This window comes from Triticum aestivum, chromosome 3B (assembly GCF_018294505.1).
Source record: "Triticum aestivum cultivar Chinese Spring chromosome 3B, IWGSC CS RefSeq v2.1, whole genome shotgun sequence".
In the NCBI taxonomy this organism is placed as follows: domain Eukaryota; kingdom Viridiplantae; phylum Streptophyta; class Magnoliopsida; order Poales; family Poaceae; genus Triticum; species Triticum aestivum.
This window is the reverse complement of record NC_057801.1, coordinates 13753311-13777613: the sequence shown is the minus strand read 5'-3', so window position 1 is coordinate 13777613 and position 24303 is coordinate 13753311. Positions and strand designations below refer to the sequence as shown.

The 24303-nt window shown below is 41.4% G+C and overlaps 1 protein-coding gene across 3 annotated transcripts; it reads left to right on the top strand.

Annotated features, from left to right (window-relative positions):
- The first annotated feature begins 20746 nt into the window (after positions 1-20746).
- LOC123068252 (fruit protein pKIWI502) lies at positions 20747-23879 on the top strand. Of its 3 annotated transcripts, none has more exons than XR_006431630.1 (6): positions 20747-21337; positions 22286-22385; positions 22461-22556; positions 22635-22715; positions 23196-23680; positions 23823-23879. XR_006431630.1 is itself a non-coding variant. In XM_044490772.1 (5 exons), the coding sequence occupies exons 1-5, from the start codon at positions 20838-20840 to the stop codon at positions 23256-23258; spliced, it is 840 nt and encodes a 279-aa protein (XP_044346707.1). In that variant the 5' UTR covers positions 20747-20837; the 3' UTR covers positions 23259-23879. The 3 variants fall into 3 exon arrangements, 1 of the variants encoding a protein (XP_044346707.1); XR_006431629.1 differs by having other exon boundaries at positions 23196-23729; XM_044490772.1 differs by having other exon boundaries at positions 23196-23879.
- The last annotated feature ends 424 nt before the right edge of the window (positions 23880-24303 follow it).

Sequence of the window (24303 nt, the reverse complement as noted above, 5' to 3'; positions counted from 1 at the left end):
CATGATCAAACCCCAGAACTCATTGAGTCTTAATCACATGGTGATGTGAACTAGTTTAGTGACACTAGTAAACTCTTTGGATGTTGGTCACATGGCGATGTGACCTATCAGTGTTAATCACATGGCGATGTGAACTAGATTATTGACTCTAGTGCAAGTGGGAGACTGTTGGGAATATGCCCTAGAGGCAATAATAAATTAGTTATTATTATTATATTTCGTTGTTCATGATAATCGTTTATTATCCATGCTATAGTTGTATTGATAGGAAACTCAGATACATGTGTGGGTACATAGACAACACCATGTCCCTAGTAAGCCTCTAATTGACTAGCTCATTGATCAATAGATGGTTACGGTTTCCTGACCATGGACATTGGATGTCGTTGATAACGGGATCACATCATTAGGAGAATGATGTGATGGACAAGACCCAATCCTAAGCCTAGCACAAAGATGTGTAGTTCGTATGCTAAAGCTTTTCTAATGTCAAGTATCATTTCCTTAGACCATGAGATTGTGAAACTCCCAGATGCCGTAGGAATGCTTTGGGTGTACCAAACGTCACAACGTAACTGGGTGGCTATAAAGGTGCACCACGGGTATCTTCGAAAGTGTCTGTTGTGTTGGCACGAATCGAGACTGGGATTTGTCACTCCGGTTGACGGAGAGGTATCTCTGGGCCCACTCAGTAGGACATCATCATAATGTGCACAATGTGACCAATGGGTTGATCACGGGATGATGTGTTACGGAACGAATAAAGAGACTTGCCGGTAACGAGATTGAACAAGGTATCGGCATACCGACGATCGAATCTCTGGCAAGTACAATACCGCTAGACAAAGGGAATTATATACAGGATTGATTGAGTCCTTGACATCGTGATTCATCTGATGAGATCATCGTGGAACATGTGGGATCCAACATGGGTATCCAGATCCCGCTGTTGGTTATTGACCAGAGAACGTCTCGGTCATGTCTGCATGGTTCCCGAACCCGTAGGGTCTACACACTTAAGGTTCAATGACGCTAGGGTTATAGGGAATAAATATACGTGGTTACCAAATGTTGTTCGGAGTCCCGGATGAGATCCCGGACGTCACGAAGAGTTCCAGAATGGTCCGGAGGTAAAGATTTATATATGGGAAGTCCTGTTTTGGTCACCGGAAAAGTTTTGGGTGTTATCGATAATGTACCGGGACCACCGGGAGGGTCCCGGGGGTCCACCAAGTGGGGCCACCGGCCCCAGAGGGTTGCATGGGCCAATTATGGGAGGGGACCAGCCCCAGGTGGGCTGGTGCGCCCCCCCCCCACAAGGGCCCAAGGCGCCTAGGGTTTGGGGAGGGGGCGCACCCACCTTGCTTAGGGGGCAAGTTTCCCCTCTTCCCCCCTTGGCCGCACCCTAGATGGGATCTAGGGGCTGCCGCACCCCTTGGGGTGGGAACCCTAGAGGGGGCGCAGCCCCCTCCCTCTCCCCTATATATAGTTGAGGTATTTGGGGCTGCATACATAAGAGTTTCCACCTCTCCCTGGCGCAGCCCTACCTCTCTTTCTCCTTGTCTCTCGCGGTGCTTGGCGAAGCCCTACTGGATTGCCACACTCCTCCATCACCACCATGCCGTTGTGCTGCTGCTGGATGGAGTCTTCCCCAACCTCTCCCTCTCTCCTTGCTGGATCAAGGCATGGGAGACGTCACCGGGCTGTACGTGTGTTAAACACGGAGGTGCCGTCCGTTCGGCACTAGGATCTTCGGTGATTTGGATCACGACGAGTACGACTCCTTCAACCCCGTTCTCTTGAACGCTTCCTCTTAGCGATCTACAAGGGTATGTAGATGCACTCTCCTTCCCCTCGTTGCTAGTTTCTCCATAGATAGATCTTGGTGACACGTAGGAAAATTTTGAATTGCTGCTACGTTCCCCAACACCTCACTGATTCCTCTAGGTGGAGACTCGACAGACTTAAAGTCAACCCGAGGACTCATATTATAGGATTCATATATATTGACATGGAGATTTGGCTGGTCTCACCTCAAGGTCGTAGGGGGGTCGGTGACGGGGACGACGGTGCGGATGAAGGAGGGGGCTCCTAGATTTCTGCATAGTGCTCTCCAATTTTAGCATTCAAAGTAGGAGTACTTTTCCGATTTGAGCATTCAATAAGCAAAACCAAATCGTAAAATAAAGTAGTATTCAAATTAGCATGCATTCAATTATAAGCAAAAGTACATCATCTCTTGTGTCCGTACATCGTCGAATATTATCACTAGTAATACTCCTCGAATACTATCATATATAGCATCGCTAATACAGCTAGAACCATAGCGGCTGACGGGTATCATCGCGGGCGGTGGACACCCAAAGAGAAGGAACCATCACAGGATCATAGCTCCTGTGAGATCCCTGAAGAACCTGCCAGGTATTGTCGAACCTGCCCTCCAACGCAACCATGTAATGACGGACGTGCTCGTCCTCCTCGCTGACACGGTGATGTACCACCTCCGCGGTGTCCGGAAGCCTCGGCACCATCACTGGCCCACGCGACCGCCAGCAAACAAGGATCGGGTCAACAACGGGCTGGCTCCTCACCAACCTACGCCCCCCGGAAGGTAGCACCTCCCAATACCAGCCCGGCGGAGCCCAGTCCTGGACATGGCCCCTCTGATCAAGCTGACCTCCTCTGCCGAGTCGACGACGAGGATGCGGGATAGGCATCGTCGACGTCGATGCGGGATTAATTGCTTGAACTAAAAAATAAACTAGTTCTATTAATTTTTTTGCTAAAAATAAACTACTTCTATATATAGTAAAATAAAGTAGTTTTATTAAATCAACTAGTTCAACTACTGAGCACTTACTATAAATAAATAAAGTAGTACTTACTAAAAATAAACTACTTCTATAGTAAAATAAAGTAGTTTTATTAAATCAACTAGTTCAACGATATACTAAGCACTTACTATAAATAAAATAAAGTAGTACTTACTAAAAATAAACTAGTTTAACTAGTTCTATTATTTTTCTAACTAATTATACTAAACACTTTCTCTTCTTATTTTCCTTTTTCCTCTCCTGCTTTTTCTTCTAAATATGAACATATACATATAAACGACTTTGATCATACACAATTTTCCTATACATACATAATATGAACATATATATACATAAATTGACAAAGAAAATTCTATGAACAAAAAAATCATTAAAATTCTATGAACAAAATTACAATAGAAAAAAAAATCATAAAATTAGCAAAATTTATATATATTCAATATTCTATGAACAGAAAAAAATTACAACAGAAAATTCTATGAACAAAATCTAACATAATATTCAATTAACTACACAATATTCAACAGAAAAAAATTCTATGAACAAAATTACAACAGAAAAAAATTAACAAAATTACAACAGAAAAAATCATAAAAATTTGTATGAACAGAAAAAATCTAACACAATATTCAATTAACTACACATCTAAACTACACATCTAAATTAACTACACATCTAATTAAATTAGCAAAACTCATATATATGAGCTCACGGGGATGGCGACGGTGAGGGTGAGGGCGGCGCGACGACGGGCGACAGCGACGGTGAGGGGTGGCGCGGCGACGGCGATGGTGATGGCGACGGTGAGGGGCGGCGCGGCGACGGGTGACGAGGAGGCAGGGGCCGGCGGGGATGGCGACGGAGACGGTGAGGGGCGGCGCGTCGGGGCGGCGCGGGACGGCGTCGGAGGCAGGGCGACAACGGCGACGGCAAGGCGCAGAGGGGCAGCCTGGCAGCGTCGTCGGGGCGGGGAAGACGAACTGAATAAAATTTCCACAAGTGCTAGTTATATATGCGAAGCATTGGTCCCGGTTCGTGGCACAAATCGGGACCAATGCCCCCTTTAGTCCCGGACTCCCGGTTGGTGTCACCAACCGGGACCAAAGGCCTCTTTTCAGCAGCCAAAAGGGCGGGAAGCAGAGGGCTTTGGTCCCGGTTGGTGGCACCAACCGGGACTAAAGGGGTGGCATTGGTACCGGTTGGTGCCACCAACCGGGACCAAAGGTGTGCATTGGTCTCGGTTCATGGCACCAACCGGGACTAAAGGCCTTGTGCTGGCGCGGTGCGGTGGGAAGTTTAGTCCCACCTCGCTAGCTGAGAGAGCTGAGCACCTGTTTATAAGCTGCGTTGCAACTCAGGTGCTGAGCTCCTCTCTAATATACAGACATTACTTGCCTACCCTTGTCACTACCATGTTGGGCCTATCGGGCCTGTGGGCCTGCATCCTGGCCCATATACAGATGGGTTTCTAGTCTATGCAGGCCGTGCGGCCCATTAGGTGGCATTTTTTATTTTTTTCCCATTGTTTTTTTGAATTATTTATTTTCTTTTGATTTTTGCTTTATTTTTTTTATATTTTTTGCTTTTAGCTCAGAATAATTATAAACTTTCTTATACTCCATTACTTTCCAAATTTGAATAGTTTAAATTTTAATTCTTTGAAATTTGTGTGAATCACTAGGTTGTGAATAACTTCACTATAAAAATATATTTTGAGTGATTCTTTTTCCTGCTATTTAATATAACTGTGTTTTATCATTATATTCAAAAACAGATTTTGTTATTTTAGTTTCTATCAAAAAAATTCTTTATGAAAATTCTTTTTGCTACTAAAGTTTCTAACAAAAAATTATTTATGATAATTCTTTCTACTTTTCATGTTTTGAACAGAAAATACTTTGATAATTTTAGTTGCATAAATTTTATATAATTTTAGTTTAAAAAATACTAGATGTTTATGAAAGCTTTTTAGTTGATTCCTTTTGCTATTAGAGTTTTATGAAAGCATTTACTGGGTTTTTTTGAGCTATAAGACATTGAAATTGGAAAGCATTTCAAATGAACTCTGAAAAGTTTGAAAGTTGGCATGGTATCATCATTTCACCCACATAGCATGTGCTAAAAAGTTGAGAGGGTTATGCGAAAAATTGGATACACTTCGTGTATAAAACGGACAATCTCTTTTGAAGTATCAGGGTTTCATACAGAAACTCATCTGTTACAACAGGCATTTCAAATGAAAGTTGGCATGGTATCATCATAATAGTTGTGGAGAAAGTCTTCACTTTTTCTTCGCTTGTGTCCTTTCCTTATTGCGCCGTAACCATGGATAATCTTCATCATTTATCAGGATGCTTGGGTCAGCCTTGACTTTGAAGGGAGGAATTTCATGAAACTTTTCATAATCTTTGTACATGTCTGTCTTGCCCTCCACTCCCAAGATGTCCCTTTTTCCTGATAGAACTATGTGGCGCTTTGGCTCATCGTATGATGTATTCGCTTCCTTATCTTTTCTTTTTCTCGGTTTGGTAGACATGTCCTTCACATAGATAACCTGTGCCACATCATTGGCTAGGACGAACGGTTCGTTAGTGTACCCAAGATTGTTCAGATCCACTGCTGTCATTCCGTACTGTGGGTCTACCTGTATCCTACCTCCTATCAGATTGACCTATTTGCACTTAAACAAAGGGACCTTAAAATCATGTCCGTACTCAAGTTCCCATATGTCGACTATGTAACCATAATATGTGTCCTTTCCCCTCCCGGTTGCTGCATCAAAGAGGACACCACTGTTTTGGTTGGTGCTCTTTTGGTGCATATCAAAACTTGGGATGCTAAAAATATCATCTTCATTAAACGTAGCATCCCAAAGCTTGGGACAAACATTAATTTCAGAAAATATATTCTCAAATATTTTATACTCATCAAACATAGCTTCCCCAAGCTTGGGCCCTTTCATATCATAAGCATAATCACTCTCATCATTTGGGAGGGATACCTTTTTACCCTTATTGCTCCTTCTTTTCTTTTTCTTCTTCACATTATGTGTAGGTTCAACCTTCCTCTTTGAGCTCCTTATTGATGAGATTGGCTGAATAGAAAGCTCCTCCTCGTTACCTGATTCATCATAAGAAATAATAGGAGGAGATTGGGAAGCCTCTTCCCTTTCATTAGTATTCTCATCATCTTCCATTTGCTTTCTTTTCTTTAGGTAATTGGCAAGATAAGGATTTCCAATGCAATTCTCCGCACAATACATATAAATTTTCTCTAGATCAAAATCAAGAATTTTATCAAGATTAAATTTTGGAATACCCTCAGTTATACGTTTCATTTCTTCATAACTCAAAAGAAGGCTAAGCTCTTTATGATGCTCAAGGGTAATCAAATTATCACAATATTTGGACACGACTTGATCATGAAACAAATAGCATTGGAGCTTTAAATGACCATGTTCATTGCAAAGTTCACAAGGAGCGCGAAAAATATTGAATCTTTCAGCACATTCATCTAGCTCTTCTTGCAACAATTTAGTTTCTAAGTACTTATGCCTCTTGCAATATCTATCTTCCCTATTTGGTGTGTCCATGCAAATCCAATCTACTCCACAAAAATCAACATGCTTATAGGAGACATCTTCATCATAACTAGTGCAATCATCATTAGCATCATGGATATTCAAAGAATTCCTACTAACAACATTGCAATCATGCTCATCATTCAAATATTTAGTGCCAAACAATTTAGAGATTTCTTCTTCTAGCACTTGAGCACAATTATCCTTTCCATCATACTCACGAAAGATATTAAAAAGGTGAAGCATATGAGACAAACTTAATTCCATTTTTTTCTTTTATAAACTAGACTAGTGATAAAACAAGAAACAAAAAGATTCGATTGCAAGATCTAAAGATATACCTTCAAGCGCTAACCTCCCCGGCAATGGTGCAAGAAAAGAGCTTAGTGACAGAGTGTGAGTACCCTTTACCTAGCCTCCCAAGCAACGGTGCCAGAAAAGAGCTTGATGTCTACTACACAACCTTCTTCTTGTAGACGTTGTTGGGCCTGCAAGTGCACAGGTTTGTAGGACAGTAGCAAATTTCCCTCAAGTGGATGACCTAAGGTTTATCAATCCGTAGGAGGCGTAGGATGAAGATGGTCTCTCTCAAACAACCCTGCAACCAAATAACAAAGAGTCTCTTGTGTCCCCTACACACCCAATGCAATGGTAAATTGTATAGGTGCACTAGTTCGGCGAAGAGATGGTGATACAAGTGCAATATGGATGGTAGATAAAGGTATTTGTAATCTGAAAATATAAAAACAGCAAGGTAACAAGTGGTAAAAGTGAGCGTAAACGGTATTGCAATGATAGGAAACAAGGCCCAGGGTTCATACTTTCACTAGTGTAAGTTCTCTCAACAATAATAACATAGATAGATCATATAACAAGCCCTCAACATGCAACAAAGAGTCACTCCAAAGCCACTAATAGCGGAGAACAAACGTAGAGATTATGGTAGGGTACGAAACCACCTCAAAGTTATTCTTTCGGATCAATCTATAAAAGAGTTCGTACTAGAATAACACCTTAAGACACAAATCAACCAAAACCCTAATGTCACCTAGATACTCCATTGTCACCTCAAGTATCCGTGGGCATGAATATATGATATGCGTCACACAATCTCAGATTCATCCAACCAACATAAAAGTACTTCAAAGAGTGCCCCAAAGCTACTACCGGAGAGTCAAGAATGTGTGCCAACCCCTATGCATAGGTTCCCAATGTCACGAAACCCGCAAGTTGATCACCAAAACATAAATCAAGTGGATCACAAGACATACATCAAGTGTTCTCATAAAAGACTCAATCTGATAAGATAACTTCAAAGGGGAAACTCAATTCATCACAAGAGAGTAGAGGGGGAGAAACATCATAAGATCCAACTACAATAGCAAAGGATACATCAAGATCGTGCCACAGAGGGAACACGAGAGAGAACACGAGAGAGAGAGAGAGAGAGAGAGAGAGAGAGATCAAACACATAGCTACTGGTACATACCCTCAGCCCCGGGGGTGAACTACTCCCTCCTCGTCATAGATAGCGCCGGGATGATGAAGATGGCCACCGGTGATGGATCCCCCCTCCGGCAGGGTGCCGGAACAGGATCCCGATTGGTTTTTCGTGGCTCTGGAGGCTTGCGGCGGTGGAACTCCCGATCTATCTTCTGCTCTGGAAGTTTTAGGGTACAAGAGTATATATGGGTGCAGGGGGTACGTCGGAGGAGCTACGGGGGCCCCATGAGGCAGGGGTGCGCGCCCAGGGGGGCGCCCCCCACCCTCGTGAGCACCTCCCGTATCTCCTGACGTGCACTCCAAGTCCATCGGGTGGATTTCCTTCCAAAAATAACTTCTCTAGTTGATTTCGTTCCGTTTTGACTCCGTCTAATATTCCTTTTCCTCGAAACACTAAAATAGGCATAAAACAGCAAATCTGGGCTAGGCCTCCGGTTAATAGGTTAGTCCCAAAAATAATTTAAAAGTGGAAAATAAAGCCCATAATCATTCAAAACACATAGTAATATAGCATGAATGCTTCATAAATTATAGATACGTTGGAGACGTATCAGCATCCCCAAGCTTAATTCCTACTCGTCCTCGAGTAGGTAAATGATAAAAGAAAGAATTTATGAAGTGTGAATGCTAGAGGTGCACAAGTTTGATCAATGATAATTTCAATCACCTTTTCTAGCATGATAATATGTCATAACAATAGTTCATGTCATAAAACTTTTCATGAACTAGTAACAAGCAATTCACATGTCAAAGCATAGACCGTAAACCTTCTTGAAAAGTAGCAAACTTCATTCTTAGTCATCAAAACAATTGCAATTCATCTTATTTTCAAGAATAGCAAACTCCACATACTCAACTATCATATAGTCTTCTACAATTGCTAACACTCACGCAATACTTGTGGTTATGAAGTTTTAATCAGACACAGAGAAAGATTGGGGCTTATAATGTTGCCTCCAAACGTATTCACCTTTGGGTGATGTCAACAATAATAGTTCATGCTAACGTACATCCAATTGGATATATATATCAGGATCACCCCACCACGAAGTGCTTGCCAAAGGATAAAATGAAAAAGGGAAAGGTGAAGATCACCTTGACTCTTGCATAAAGTAAAAGATAGGACCTTCACAGAGGGAAGCAAGGATTTGCAGAGGTGCCAGAGCTCAATTTCGAAATAGAGATAAATAATTTTGAGAGGTATGATCTCATTGTCAACATATCAACCAAGAGTTCCCAATATCTTCCATACTACATACATTATAGGCGGTTCCCAAACAGAATGGTAAAAGTTTTTACTCCCCCAACCACCAACAAGCATCAATCCATGGCTTGCTCGAAACAACGAGTGCCTCCAACTAAAAACAATCTTGGGGGAGTTTTGTTTAATTATTTTGATTTGCTTTGATCTTTTTGGATCATGGGACTGGGCATCCCGGTTACCGCCACTTTCTCGTGAATGAGGAGCGGAGTCCACTCCTCTTGAGAATAACCCACCTAGCATGGAAGACACTGACATCCCCTAGTTGCTACATGAGCGATTCGGGCATACAAAACAGATTATAATTTGAAGGTTTAGAGTTTGGCACATGCAAATTTACTTGGAACGGCGGGTAAATACCGCATATAGGTAGGTATGGTGGACACTCATGGCAAAGACTGGGTTTAAGGATAATGGATGCACAAGCAGTATTCCCTCTTAGTACAGATATTTAGGCTAGCAAGGGGACAAGGGCAAGCTCAACATGTTTGAATGATCCATGACAATATACTTTAACTGAGATGCGAGAAAACATAACCCATTACGTTGTCTTCCTTGTCCAACATCAACTCTTTAGCATGTCATACTTAATGAGTGCTCACAATTATAAAAGATGTCTATGATAATATATTTATATGTGAAATCTCCCTTCCTTCAATATTCTTTCATGAATTGTTCAAATGACTAATACAATGTTTGCTAACCGTCAATAAATTTACAACCTCTACTTCTTAGATGTGAAGTCATTACTCCCCATGGAATAAGCAAATGAGGCATATATAATTTCAGATTTATGACAATCAACTCATTCAACAATTTATTCATAGGATATAAGTGAAGCACACGAGTAAATGAAAAACTACTCCAAAAAGATATAAGTGAAGATCAATGAGTAGCTAAATAATTATGCAACTATGTGAAGACTCTCTCTCATTTAAGAATTTCAGATCTTGGTATCGTATTCAAGCAGAAAACAAAATAAATAAAACTACAATGCAAGGATAGAACAACTCATGTGAAGAAGCAAAAACTTAGGCTCAACCGATACTAACCGATAGTTGTTGAAGAGGAAAGGTGGGATGCCTACCGGGGCATCCCCAAGCTTAGATGCTTGAGACTTCTTGAAATGATATCTTGGGGTGCCTTGGGCATCCCCAAGCTTGAGCTTTTGTGTCTTCTTAATTCCTCTCATATCATGGTTTCTCTTTTTATCAAAAGCTTCATTCACAACAAACTCAACAAGAACTCGTGAGATAGGTTAGTATAAACCAATGCAAAACCATATCATCTTCTACTGTAACAAATCACTAACATTATTATTCAACATTGAATACTAAATGTCTCTGAATATTTAATACTCCTATCCTCAAATAGAATCATTAAACAAGCAAACATATACAAACAATGCAACCATAACAGCAATCTGTCAAAACAGTACAGTGTGTAAAGAATGCAAGAGTATCAATACTTCCCTGACTCCAACAATTATGAACTAAAATTCCCACTGTAATAAATTTATCAGAGCTTAATATGCAAACAGATTCAATGTTATAACATTCTCTGACTTTTCTGAGGAATTTTTGCAACAGCAGTAAACTTTCTGTTTTCAAACAGCAACATGTATACTAGCAAAATAAGCATGGCAGAGGCTATCCTTGACTTTTTTATTGAAACTAAAGATGAAAAACATTATTCTAACTAACAGCAAGCAAAAACTAGCAAAATAAAATGACGCTCCAAGCAAAACACATATCATGTGGCGAACAAAAATATAGCTCCAAGTAAAGTTACCGATGAACGAAGACGAAAGAGGGGATGCCTTCCGGGGCATCCCCAAGCTTAGGCTCTTGCTTGTCCTTGAATATTACCTTGCGGTGCCTTGGGAATCCCCAAGCTTAGGCTCTTGCCACTCCTTATTCCATAGTCCATCGAATCTTTACCCAAAACTTGAAAACTTCAACCACACAAAACTCAAAACAAAACTCGTAAGTTCCGTTAGTATAAGAAAATAAATCACCACTTAGGTACTGTAATGAACTCATTCTTAATTCATATTGGTGTAATATCTACTGTATTCTAACATCTCTATGGTTCATATCACTTAATACTAGCCATAGATGCATCAAAATAAGCAAACAACACAATGAAAACAGAATCTGTCAAAAACAGAACAGTCGGTAGTAATCTGTATCAAACGTATACTTCTGTAACCCCAAAAATTATGAAATAAATTTCAGGACCTGAGTAACTTTCCTATTAATCATCTGCAAAAAGAATCAACCTAAAAGAACTCTCCAGTAAAAAATGGCAGCTATTCTCATGAGCGCAAAAGTTTCTGTTTTCTACAGCAAGATCATATAAACTTCACCCAAGTCTTCCCAAAGGTTCTACTTGGCACTTTATTGAAACAAAAGCTATAAAACATGATTACTACAGTAGCATAATAATGTGGACACACAAAAACAGTAAGGGTAAATATTGGGTTGTCTCCCAACAAGAGCTATTCTTTAATGCCTTTTTAGCTAGGCATGATGATGGAAATGATGCTCACATAAAAGATACGAATTGAAACATAAAGGGAGCATCATGAAGCATACGACTATCACATTTAAGCCTAACCCACTTCCTATGCATAGGGATTTTGTGAGCAAACAACTTATGGGAACAATAATCAACTAGCATAGGATGGCACAACAAGCATAACTTCAAGATTTTAAGCACATAGAGAGGAAACTTGACATTATTGCAATTCCTACAAGCATATGTTCCTCTCTCATAATAATTTTCAGTAGCATCATGAATGAATTCAACAATATAACCAGCACCTAAAGCATTCTTTCATGATCTACAAGCATAGAAAATTTACTACCCTCCATATAAGCAAAATTCTTCTCATTCAGAATAGTGGGAGTATCATAATAGACTTGAACACTAAAAATTGTTTCCACATTAAAAGAGTAATGTTCAGAAAAAGAGTAATCATAATCATGATAATTTTTATAAATATAATCATTGCTACTTTTTATAGCATAAGTTTCATCACAATAATCATCATAAGTAGCAACTTCATTCTCATCATAATCGATTGAAACATCTCCCAAGATAGTGGAATCACTAAATAAAGTTGACACTCTTCGAAATCCACTTCCATATTCATCACAATAAGGTTCAACATCCTCCAAAATAGTGGGATCACTAATTCCTAAAGTTGACACTCTTCCGAACCCACTTTCATCAATATAATCATCATAGGCAGGAGGCATGCTATCATCATAACAACTTTGCATATCAAAACTTGGGATGCTAAAAATATCATCTTCACTAAACGTAGCATCCCCAAGCTTGGGACAAACATTAATTTCAGAAAATATATTCTCAAATATTTCATACTCATCAAACATAGCTTCCCCAAGCTTGGGCCCTTTCATATCATAAGCATAATCACTCTCATCATTTGGGAGGGATACCTTTTTACCCTTATTGCTCCTTCTTTTCTTTTTCTTCTTCACATTATGTGTAGGTTCAACCTTCCTCTTTGAGCTCCTTATTGATGAGATTGGCTGAATAGAAAGCTCCTCCTCGTTACCTGATTCATCATAAGAAATAATAGGAGGAGATTGGGAAGCCTCTTCCCTTTCATTAGTATTCTCATCATCTTCCATTTGCTTTCTTTTCTTTAGGTAATTGGCAATATAAGGATTTCCAATGCAATTCTCCGCACAATACATATAAATTTTCTCTAGATCAAAATCAAGAATTTTATCAAGATTAAATTTTGGAATACCCTCAGTTATACGTTTCATTTCTTCATAACTCAAAAGAAGGCTAAGCTCTTTATGATGCTCAAGGGTAATCAAATTATCACAATATTTGGACACGACTTGATCATGAAACAAATAGCATTGGAGCTTTAAATGACCATGTTCATTGCAAAGTTCACAAGGAGCGCGAAAAATATTGAATCTTTCAGCACATTCATCTAGCTCTTCTTGCAACAATTTAGTTTCTAAGTACTTATGCCTCTTGCAATATCTATCTTCCCTATTTGGTGTGTCCATGCAAATCCAATCTACTCCACAAAAATCAACATGCTTATAGGAGACATCTTCATCATAACTAGTGCAATCATCATTAGCATCATGGATATTCAAAGAACTCGTACTAACAACATTGCAATCATGCTCATCATTGAAATATTTAGTGCCAAACAATTTAGAGGTTTCTTCTTCTAGCACTTGAGCACAATTATCCTTTCCATCATACTCATGAAAGATATTAAAAAGGTGAAGCATATGAGACAAACTTAATTCCATTTTTTTCTTTTATAAACTAGACTAGTGATAAAACAAGAAACAAAAAGATTCGATTGCAAGATCTAAAGATATACCTTCAAGCGCTAACCTCCCCGGCAACGGCGCCAGAAAAGAGCTTAGTGACAGAGTGTGAGTACCCTTTACCTAGCCTTCCCAGCAACGGCGCCAGAAAAGAGCTTGATGTCTACTACACAACCTTCTTCTTGTAGACGTTGTTGGGCCTGCAAGTGCACAGGTTTGTAGGACAGTAGCAAATTTCCCTCAAGTGGATGACCTAAGGTTTATCAATCCGTAGGAGGCGTAGGATGAAGATGGTCTCTCTCAAACAACCTTGCAACCAAATAACAAAGAGTCTCTTGTGTCCCCAGCACACCCAATACAATGGTAAATTGTAAAGGTGCACTAGTTCGGCGAAGAGATGGTGATAAAAGTGCAATATGGATGGTAGATAAAGGTATTTGTAATCTGAAAATATAAAAACAGCAAGGTAACAAGTGGTAAAAGTGAGCGTAAACGGTATTGCAATGATAGGAAACAAGGTCAAGGGTTCATACTTTCACTAGTGCAAGTTCTCTCAACAATAATAACATAGATAGATCATATAACAAGCCCTCAACATGCAACAAAGAGTCACTCCAAAGCCACTAATAGCGGAGAACAAACGTAGAGATTATGGTAGGGTACGAAACCACCTCAAAGTTATTCTTTCGGGTCAATCTATAAAAGAGTTCGTACTAGAATAACACCTTAAGACACAAATCAACCAAAACCCTAATGTCACCTAGATACTCCATTGTCACCTCAAGTATCCGTGGGCATGATTATATGATATGCGTCACACAATCTCAGATTCATCCAACCAACATAAAAGTACTTCAAAGAGTGCCCCAAAGCTACTACCGGAGAGTCAAGAACGTGTGCCAACCCCTATGCATAGGTTCCCAATGTCACGAAACCCGCAAGTTGATCACCAAAAGATACATCAAGTGGATCGCAAGACATACATCAAGTGTTCTCATAAAAGACTCAATCTGATAAGATAACTTCAAAGGGGAAACTCAATTCATCACAAGAGAGTAGAGGGGGAGAAACATCATAAGATCCAACTACAATAGCAAAGCTCGGGATGCATCAAGATCGTGCCACAGAGGGAACACGAGAGAGAACACAAGAGAGAGAGAGAGAGAGAGATCAAACACATAGCTACTGGTACATACCCTCAGCCCCGAGGGTGAACTACTCCCTCCTCGTCATGGATAGCACCGGGATGATGAAGATGGCCACCGGTGATGGATCCCCCCTCCGGCAGGGTGCCGGAACAGGGTCCCGATTGGTTTTTCGTGGCTCTGGAGGCTTGCGGTGGCGGAACTCCCGATCTATCTTCTGCTCTAGAAGTTTTAGGGTACAAGCGGAGGAGCTACGGGGGCCCCATGAGGCAGGGGGCGCGCCCCCACCCTCGTGAGCACCTCCCGTATCTCTTGACGTGCACTCCAAGTCCATCGGGTGGCTTTCCTTCCAAAAATAACTTCTCTAGTTGATTTCGTTCCGTTTTGACTCCGTCTGATATTCCTTTTCCTCGAAACACTGTAATAGGCATAAAACAACAAATCTGGGCTGGGCCTCCGGTTAATAGGTTAGTCCCAAAAATAATATAAAAGTGGAAAATAAAGCCCATAATCATTCAAAACACATAGTAATATAGCATGAATGCTTCATAAATTATAGATACGTTGGAGATGTATTACTTCCCATACACGCCCAAGAAGCCTAGCAGGTCCACACAAAGGTTCTTTGTCACGTGCATCACGTCGATCGAAGAGTGGACCTCTAGGTCTTTCCAGTAGGGTAGGTCCCAAAATATAGATTTCTTCTTCCACATGGGTGCGTGTCCCCCAGCGTCACTCGGAACAACTAGTCCGCCGGGACCCTTTCCAAAGATTACGTGTAAATCATTGACCATAGCAAGCACGTGATCACCGGTACGCATGGTAGGATTCTTCCGGTGATCTGCCTTGCCTTTGAAATGCTTGCCTTTCTTTCGACATTGATGGTTGGTCGGAAGAAATCGACGATGGCCCAGGTACACATTCTTCCTGCAACTTCCTAGGTATATACTTTTGGTGTCAGCTAAACAGTGCGTGCATGCATGGTATCCCTTGTTTGTCTATCCTGAAAGGTTACTGAGAGTGGGCCAATTGTTGATGGTTACAAGCAGCAACGCATGTAGGCTAAATTCCTCCTGTCTGTGCTCATCCCACGCACGTACACCGTTTCCATTCCATAGTTGTAGAAGTTCTTCAACTAATGGCCTTAGGTACACATCAATGTTGTTGCCGGGTTGCTTAGGGCCTTGGATGAGAACTGGCATCATAATGAACTTCCTCTTCATGCACATCCAAGGAGGAAGGTTATACATACATAGAGTCACGGGCCAGGTGCTGTGATTGTTGCTCTGCTCCCCGAAAGGATTAATGCCATCCGCGCTTAAACCAAACCATACGTTCCTTGGGTCACGTGCAAACTCAGCCCAGTACTCTCTCTCGATTTTCTCCACTGCGATTCGTCAGCGGGTGCTCTCAACTTCCCGTCTTTCTTACGGTCCTCACTGTGCCATCGCATCAACTTGGCATGCTCTTTGTTTCTGAACAGTTGTTTCAACCGTGGTATTATAGGAGCATACCACATCACCTTCGCAGGAACCCTCTTCCTGCGGGGCTCGGCGTCAACATCACCAGGGTCATCTCGTCTGATCTTATACCGCAATGCACCGCATACCGGGCATGCGTTCAAATCCTTGTACGCACCGTGGTAGAGGATGCAGTCGTTAGGGCATGCATGTATCTTCTGCACCTCCAATCCTAGAGGGCATACGACCTTCTTTGCTGCATACATACTATCGGGCAATTCGTTATCCTTTGGAAGCTTCTTCTTCAATATTTTCAGTAGCTTCTCAAATCCTTTGTCAGGCACAGCATTCTCTGCCTTCCACTGCAGTAATTCCAGTACGGTACCCAGCTTTGTGTTGCCATCTTCGCAATTGGGGTACAACCCTTTTTTGTGATCGTCTAACATGCGATCGAACTTCAGCTTCTCCTTTTCACTTTCGCATTGCGTCTTTGCATCGACAATGACCCGGCGGAGATCATCATCATCGGGCACATCGTCTGGTTCCTCTTGATCTTTAGTAGCTTCCCCCGTTGCAGCATCATCGGGCACACCGTCTGGTTCCTTTTGATCTTCAGCAGCTCCCGCCGTTGCAGCATCACTGTATTCTGGGGGCACATAGTTGCCATCGTCCTCTTCTTCTTCGCCGTCTTCCATCATAACCCCTATTTCTCCGTGCCTTGTCCAAACATTATAGTGTGGCATGAAACCTTGTAAAGCAGGTGGGTGTGAAGGATTTTCCGGTCAGAGTAAGACTTTGTATTCCCACATTTAGGGCATGGACAACACATAAAACCATTCTGCTTGTTTGCCTCAGCCACTTCGAGAAAATTATGCACGCCCTTAATGTACTCGGAGGTGTGTCTGTCACCATACATCCATTGCCGGTTCATCTGCGTGCATTATATATAATTATGTGTGTCAAAAGTAAGAAAATCAGACAAGTATCTATCTAGAGTAAGGAAATCAGACAAGTCTCTATCTAAAGTAAGAAAATCAGAAAGAAGATAAGAACAAGAGGCTTACCATGGTGGTGCCGGCGACGAGATCGGCGCGGGCGATCAACGGCGGTGAAAACGGGGACGGGGCGTGACGGACCGCTAAATCTAGACAAATCTCGGGAAAAATGGAGCTCCGAGGTCGAGCTTCGAGAGGAGAAAGCTTAACTAGTGTGGCTCGGGCATTTCATCTAACACCTCATGTGCACAGGAGGTGAGCTAGAGCACCCAAATGCCCTCCCCTCGTTGGCTAGAAAAGACAGAGTTCTCTGCCGCGGCGATGGGTATATATAGGCAACTTATTTGTCCCGGTTCATGGCATGAACCGAGACTAAATCCCCCCTTCTATATCGGTTCATGGCACGAACCGGTACCAATGGTTGTGGGCCAGGAACGTGGACCATCGGTCCCGATTCGTGCCTAGAACCGGGACAAATGGATCCAGATGAACCGGGACCAATGCCCACGAGGCCCCGGTTGGCCCCCTGAGCTCATGAACCGGGTCTAATGCCCCCCATTGGTCCCGGTTCGTGAGGAACCGGGACTAATGGGCTGGCCAGGCCCGAACCAAAGCCCTGTTTTCTACTAGTGCAGGCAGCCTAGTCGTCAGTCAACCACAATTGGAGCAATAACTCTAAGCACTTGAGCAGTGAATGCATTATCATAATCCCATCCCCTTTTGATAGTATTGATTTTTCTATGGACTCAATATGTTCTTGGATCACTCAAATATAAAATGAAAAGTCTTGAGGCTTAACCAACACTTGCTATGTAGTATGTTGACGGGTCCACTTCAAATTTCAAGGTTGTCCCTAAAGTTGAACTCATCCTGAAATATTCTCAAGGAAACCATTAGTCCAACAACATGCATGTTGACATGAATTACCAAAACCATCAAGGGAGTGTGTGTGCTTTCATTTCCTAATCTCACTGTACCAGATTTTCTTGCTGTCTATTTGGTATTGTTTCATGAACTTAATTCATAAACTCAAACATTCACATGTGATAATTGAAACAATACATAGTTTATTTAGAAATATTTTTTGAATCATAAAAATTGAAACACTGTCAGAAAAAATTGGAACCTTGCATGGTGTCAATATATATGACCACCTAAAACTGTGGTTAAATTTTCAAAGTGTCAAACAGATGTTTTGGTACACGTTGATTTTGACCCGACAAGAGATCTAGAGGCAAGAGATATGTATTGTCCGGTTTGAGAATGAAATGGTGGTGTTGTTATTTTAGTCACGACATATTTGTATGCATGTAATGTAGACCACTACTAGTGACATATCCAAATGTTGGATTTATACAAGATTTCTAAGCTATTTTGAAGAAATTAGTATATATGCATACAGTATGTTGTTGTTCAAACCGCCTCGTGCCTGCAGAACAATGTCTCGGTGAGTAATGCTAGTGAGTTGGAGGTCACCTAGTCAGTCATCCAGGATGAGCCCAGATTCTACATCACTTGAGCTCCACAAACCACAAACTTATTTTTTTTCCTGAAACTCCAGTTGACATTCTACTATCACGAGAATGTTTTGTCGAAGATCCTACCGCCGTGAGAAACTTTAGATGGCATCCTACTGTATGGACCATCAGCAAATTTTAGATACATTTTGTGATGCACAACAATATTTTTTCCCCTTGCAAGTTTTGCCATTCTCAATTTTGAGTTACTTTTTTGCCAGCTTTTGCAATGTTTTTCTCTATATATATTGCCTTCTTTTGTGTAATACTCACATGTCAAAACTTTAAAATTTTGAAAAACGCCCCAATTTCCATGTCAAACAAGTTGGCATGGTTTCTCTAAACAAAATTCCTAAAATAGCATGTTTATATGACTAAGGTAGCTTGGAACTTTTATTTGCTAGACTGGCAATTTTTATCAATTAGACCATGGTAGGTCTACTACATGTAGCGTAGCATTTTCATTGTTTAGACTATGGCATTTTTATTATATAAACGATGTCAATTTTATTAACTAGACAATGGTAGTTTTAGTGTAGATAGCATGTCAATTTTACTATTTAGAGGATGGCATTTTTTCCCCATGTACTCACATGCTTTTCTCTCTATATATATGTATATATATATTGCTATCTTTTGTGTAATACTCACATGTCAAAACTTAAAATTTTGAAAAACTCCGCAATTTCCATGTCAAACAATTTGGCTTGGTTTCTCTAAAATTTGCCATCTTTTTTCCAAAAGAACAAAATTTCTAAAATTGCCATGTTTTTTATGACTAAAGCAGCATGAAACTTTTATTTTGCTAGACCATGGCGATTTTTATCAATTAGACCAAGGTTGGTTTAGTTTAGGTAGCATGGCTTATTATTTCCTCGATGATATTTTTATCATTTAAAAGTTGACAATTTTATTAATTAACTTTAGTGTAGGTACCATGGCAAATTATTTTTAGGGGATGACATTTTTTATTATTGAAGCGATGGCAATTTATTCAGCCCGTGTTTTGCGAAGCACCCCAGTGTGATCTAGATAAACATTTTTCTGTTAAAATTGCCATTAGACCATTATGTTTATTTATATCATTGTTCGACTTGCACAGAAACAATGGGTCCCTTATGGTTTCTTTATCTCCCTCCAAGTCTGTTTTTTTCTGTGGTACCTCCAAGTCTGTTCTTTGCTGTAATGTGTGTCAACTCAACAAGAGTGCGCACACCCTTCCTATTAGAGCATGACAATGTTTTTTGATATCACAGTTCATTTTTTTTAATATTCTCTGGTAATTTTGATAAATATGAGGAAGGCAATATTTTATAAAAGGATAGCATGGCATTTGGTAGTTGTAAATTATGTTTTCTTTTGCATTTTGGAGTATCAGAAAATATTTTTTATTTATTGTTATTTTTTGTTGTTGAAAAAACTACCTTTTGGGCCTAGCCTCTTTTCCCCTAGGTGCTTTCACAATGGTTCGCCATCGCCACACCCCAGGGAAGGAAAATGTTCGAGCTGCACAACTAGTTATCACGGTCCATTTCCTCTTTAGATTATGACAAAACATACATATCAAACGATTTAACCAGCTCTTCAAATATCCAACGGCAAACCCATATGGTGAATGTTCCACCTAGTGTGTTCATTGTTCAATATTCAAATCCATATCATTACAATTACCGGAAACAAAATTGGTGCAATTGCCTTTGCGATGTAGTACTCCCTCCTTCGATCCATATCAATTGTCGTTGATTCATATCAATTGTCGTTGATTCGGCATAAAGTTGTACTCCCTCCGTAACAAAATGTAAGACGTTTCTTATGTTTTGTATAAAGGGCCATTTGCATTTCTGCCCCTAAATCGAACCACCTACTCAGATTTGCCCCTAATTTGAAAGCATGCTCAAATTTGTCCCTCTGCCGTTAAGTCACTACTCAGAAATGCCCTTTATAAAATTAAAAACATCTTACATTTTGTTACGGAAGTTAAATTAGTAACAATTAATGTAGATTTAAGGGAGTGCTACTCCTTATTATTGCAAGAAAAAAGATTGCTTTCTATTTTGGGTGAAGTATAATTTCCCCTCTTGACTTGGGAGAGGAGAAATCAAACATGCGCACGTGCGTATACACCCACGCCGCCTGCCTCGCGGGAGGCCACCGAGATCCGGCAGCCTCCCCCCCTCCTCCTCCTCCCCGCATCGGCCGGCCGCCGCGATGCTCCTCCGGTCGCCGCCGCGGCGCCTCCACCTGCTCCGCCCGCACCGGCTTCGCGCTCTCTCCAACGCTGCCGCCGCGGCCCTCGCGGGCCCGCCCCCCGCCCCGACCGAGTGGACGGAGGCGCCCGTCGCCTCGGTCCGCGCGGCCACCGCCGACGCCTCCCTCTTCCACGTCTCCCTCGACCTCTCCGCCCACGGGCCCCTCCTCGCCTCCCACGTCGCCGCCGGCCAGTTCCTCCCCTTCCGCCTCCCCTCCGCGCCCTACCCCATCTTCCTCGCCATCTCCTCCCCTCCCCCGGCCTCCTCCTCCGGGTCTCCTCCCAAATCGTTCGATTTCCTCGTCAAGCGCCTCCCCGGCACCCCCTCCGCGCGCCTCTGCGACCTCCGCCCCGGCGACCTCGTCCCCGTCGGCGGCAGCGTCGTCGGCCGCGGGTTCGAGGTAAGCAGGATCGCCGACGCCCGCGACGTCCTCGTCTTCGCCACCGGATCCGGGATCAGGTGCCTAACTGCCCCTCTGCTTCTGTACAATTCCTCACTTGTTTCTTACCCTCATCCATGATATTTGTCAAACCTGCGTCAATTGTATTATATAAGATGCATCACAATTGTTCAATCTTAGAGCCAATGATCTAGATATTTTCGATCAGAGGGCCACAGGGCCCCCATTTTCATTGCTAAGAAAATGGAGCCACGAACAGAGTAACACAGCATTACAAAGAGCCCAATATCGATGCAAACACACGCAACAGGGAAGGAAAGCGACCTACATTTCGGGACATCTGGACCACATCTAAGGAATGCAACACCGCACTACATTAGAACAGCATTCAGGCAAAACACCTACAGATCATATACAAAAACTAGATCACATCCAGGACAACAAAGACTTGGTCCCAGCCATGGCAATGATCTAGATAGCACCACTGTAGTACTCCCTCCGTCCCAAAATTCTTGTCTTAGATTTGTCTAAATGCGGATGTATCAAGTCACGCTTGAGTATTAGGTTCATCCGTATCTAGACAAATGTAAGACAAGAATTTTGGGACAGAGGGAGTACAATGTTTCATCAGGGTTTTTTCCATCTTTGCTTTAAATACAACGATTGAGTTGCTTGGTAACCACATAATCTGTTTTAGACTGCCACATTCCACGTGCCATGTGGTTGATGGGTGATGACCTTCTCCTTAATTTTATTGTTCTTTCATTCGATTGGATGAGCATCCATGAATATTTTTATCTATTTTGTTGAGTTGGATTGTTAGTACATCTCAGATTCTGCACTCTACATATATTGCATCCACACACTGATCCACCCTTGGTTTAAGCAAACGTAATTGCCATCTCAAATTTATCAGTGATGTGGAAAGTGCATTTTGAGAAGATAGATTTCATTGGAGTGTGTAAGTTTGCTCATATTATCTTCTATTTTATATTTATGTGTGGCAGTCCAATCCGGTCACTCATTGAGTCAGGTTTTGGTGAAAGTGAGAAGATTGATGTAAGCCTGTTTTATGGGGTGAGAAACCTTCAAAGGATGGCTTATCAGGTATATGTCAGTCTAAAGTTACATTTTATAAGTACAATCTTCTTTATGTAATGGCTGGAGACTCTGCTTTGACAGGAAAGGTTCAGTGACTGGGAATCGAGAGGAATAAAAATTATACCTGTTCTCTCTAGACCAGATGATCAATGGACTGGCCAGCGAGGCTATGTTCAGGTACCGTTATCATTTTTCCTTTTCGACTGTTCTTAGCTCACCAGGTTCCCTTATATTCTTATTCACTTGCATTTTCAGAATGCATTTTCAAGGGCAAAGAAGGTTATAAATCCATCATCGACGGGAGCAATTTTGTGTGGACATAAACAGATGACTGAGGTATATATTCACATTTCTAACTTTTGTAGCTAACGATACAGGTTGCTAAACGTTCGTTCACGTGTCCCGATGCTTTCTGTACGTTAGATGCTTCATGTGTTCTTTTATTTTAAACATCAATACATCAGAAACATACCCTTCTGGCAAATCCATGGTCAGTTTAAAACTTTCTCAAGATGAAACTACTTATAAAATATAGATAACAGTGTGCTATTGCCTTTTATGCGCCATACTGTTACTGCTCTGGATTTGTTTTTAATACTCTATGTTTGAGGCCACATTTATAGGCCAACAGAGTACCAGTACAAATTTGCTGCCCTGACCTAGCAATTGGCTGTACAAACAGAGTAGGAATTAAAGACGGCTTTGAAACTGAAACTACATTAATGCCGACTATTGCTAACCATTTGCCTACTTCTGAAATTGGTGGCTTGTTTCTGCACTCATAGTCTGATCTTTCGTCTATGTTAATATTTGCAGGAAATTACTAGAGCTCTTGTTGCTGATGGTATGTCCAAAGATAAAATCTTAACAAACTTCTGAGTTCCACTGGAACACGTTTCTTGCCCTTGTAGCTGTTGTACACTTACTTACCACCACAATCTAGTGGCTCTTGTTTACAGCAAATGTTATGCGACTTAGGGTCGCGAAAAAGATACTGCTACATACTAACAAATAAGGGCAACTCATTTTCCTTCACGCTGCGAGTTGCCCATCAACCATTGGATGTTGATATCCTGATATATTAATCTCAAGCAAGAAGAAAATGCTTGGTGGTACCCTGAGACAGTATTCCCCTGGATTGGAAGGTGCCGATGCTCTCGAAAAGCCCCCTTCCAGAATAGTAAAAGGGGACTGAATAGGGGACATAGGTTGTAAGTTGGTAAAATCATTTCTTAGTTTGTATGCCTTCGGATATAATCGGCTGCAAGTGTTTGGGCCGTAAAATTTTGGTATATTTGAAGGTTGTAATATTTTTTGAATTGGTAAAAGGGGACTGAATAGGGGACATAGGTTGTAAGTTGGTAAAATCATTTCTTAGTTTGTATGCCTTCGGATATAATCGGCTGCAAGTGTTTGGGCCGTAAAATTTTGGTATATTTGAAGGTTGTAATATTTTTTGAATTGCCTGGATGTATTTGGAGCCTGTTCTCCCAACTGGAAGTGTGCCTGGATGTATTGTGGAAACTGCTTTCTCAACTGACGACAAAAAGATGCATGGAAAATGGTTTGTTCTTTGACCCAGCTGAAGTTTATCTTCCTGCTATATCTTGGATGTGATCAAAGAGAGTTGTGCAGGCTGCAATATGCACCATTTCACTACACTGTGCAATCCTTCTATTTATTCCTGGCGTGTCCGTTTACGTTGTTAAAAAAACTTGTTAGGCTTGTCACTGGTGAGCAGCCAACACTAACATATGCACCCTTTCAGGGCTTTTGAGCAAACCAGTTAAATTGTCCTGCAACATTCCAGGTGGCTTGCACCCCAATGCTGCCTCTCTACTCCCATTATCGGGATTTCCTTTTCTTTTCAGATACATGGTACAAATACATACGCTCACCCCTATGAACCCACACGCACAAGCCC

Bases quoted from the DNA above. Each gene is read 5' to 3' on its own strand.
- LOC123068252 (XM_044490772.1), top strand. From the start codon at position 20,838: ATGCTCCTCCGGTCGCCGCCGCGGCGCCTCCACCTGCTCCGCCCGCAC. The intron at 22,557-22,634 runs GTACCGTTATCA...TTGCATTTTCAG, and splicing joins GCCAGCGAGGCTATGTTCAG to AATGCATTTTCAAGGGCAAA. The intron at 22,716-23,195 runs GTATATATTCAC...TAATATTTGCAG, and splicing joins GACATAAACAGATGACTGAG to GAAATTACTAGAGCTCTTGT.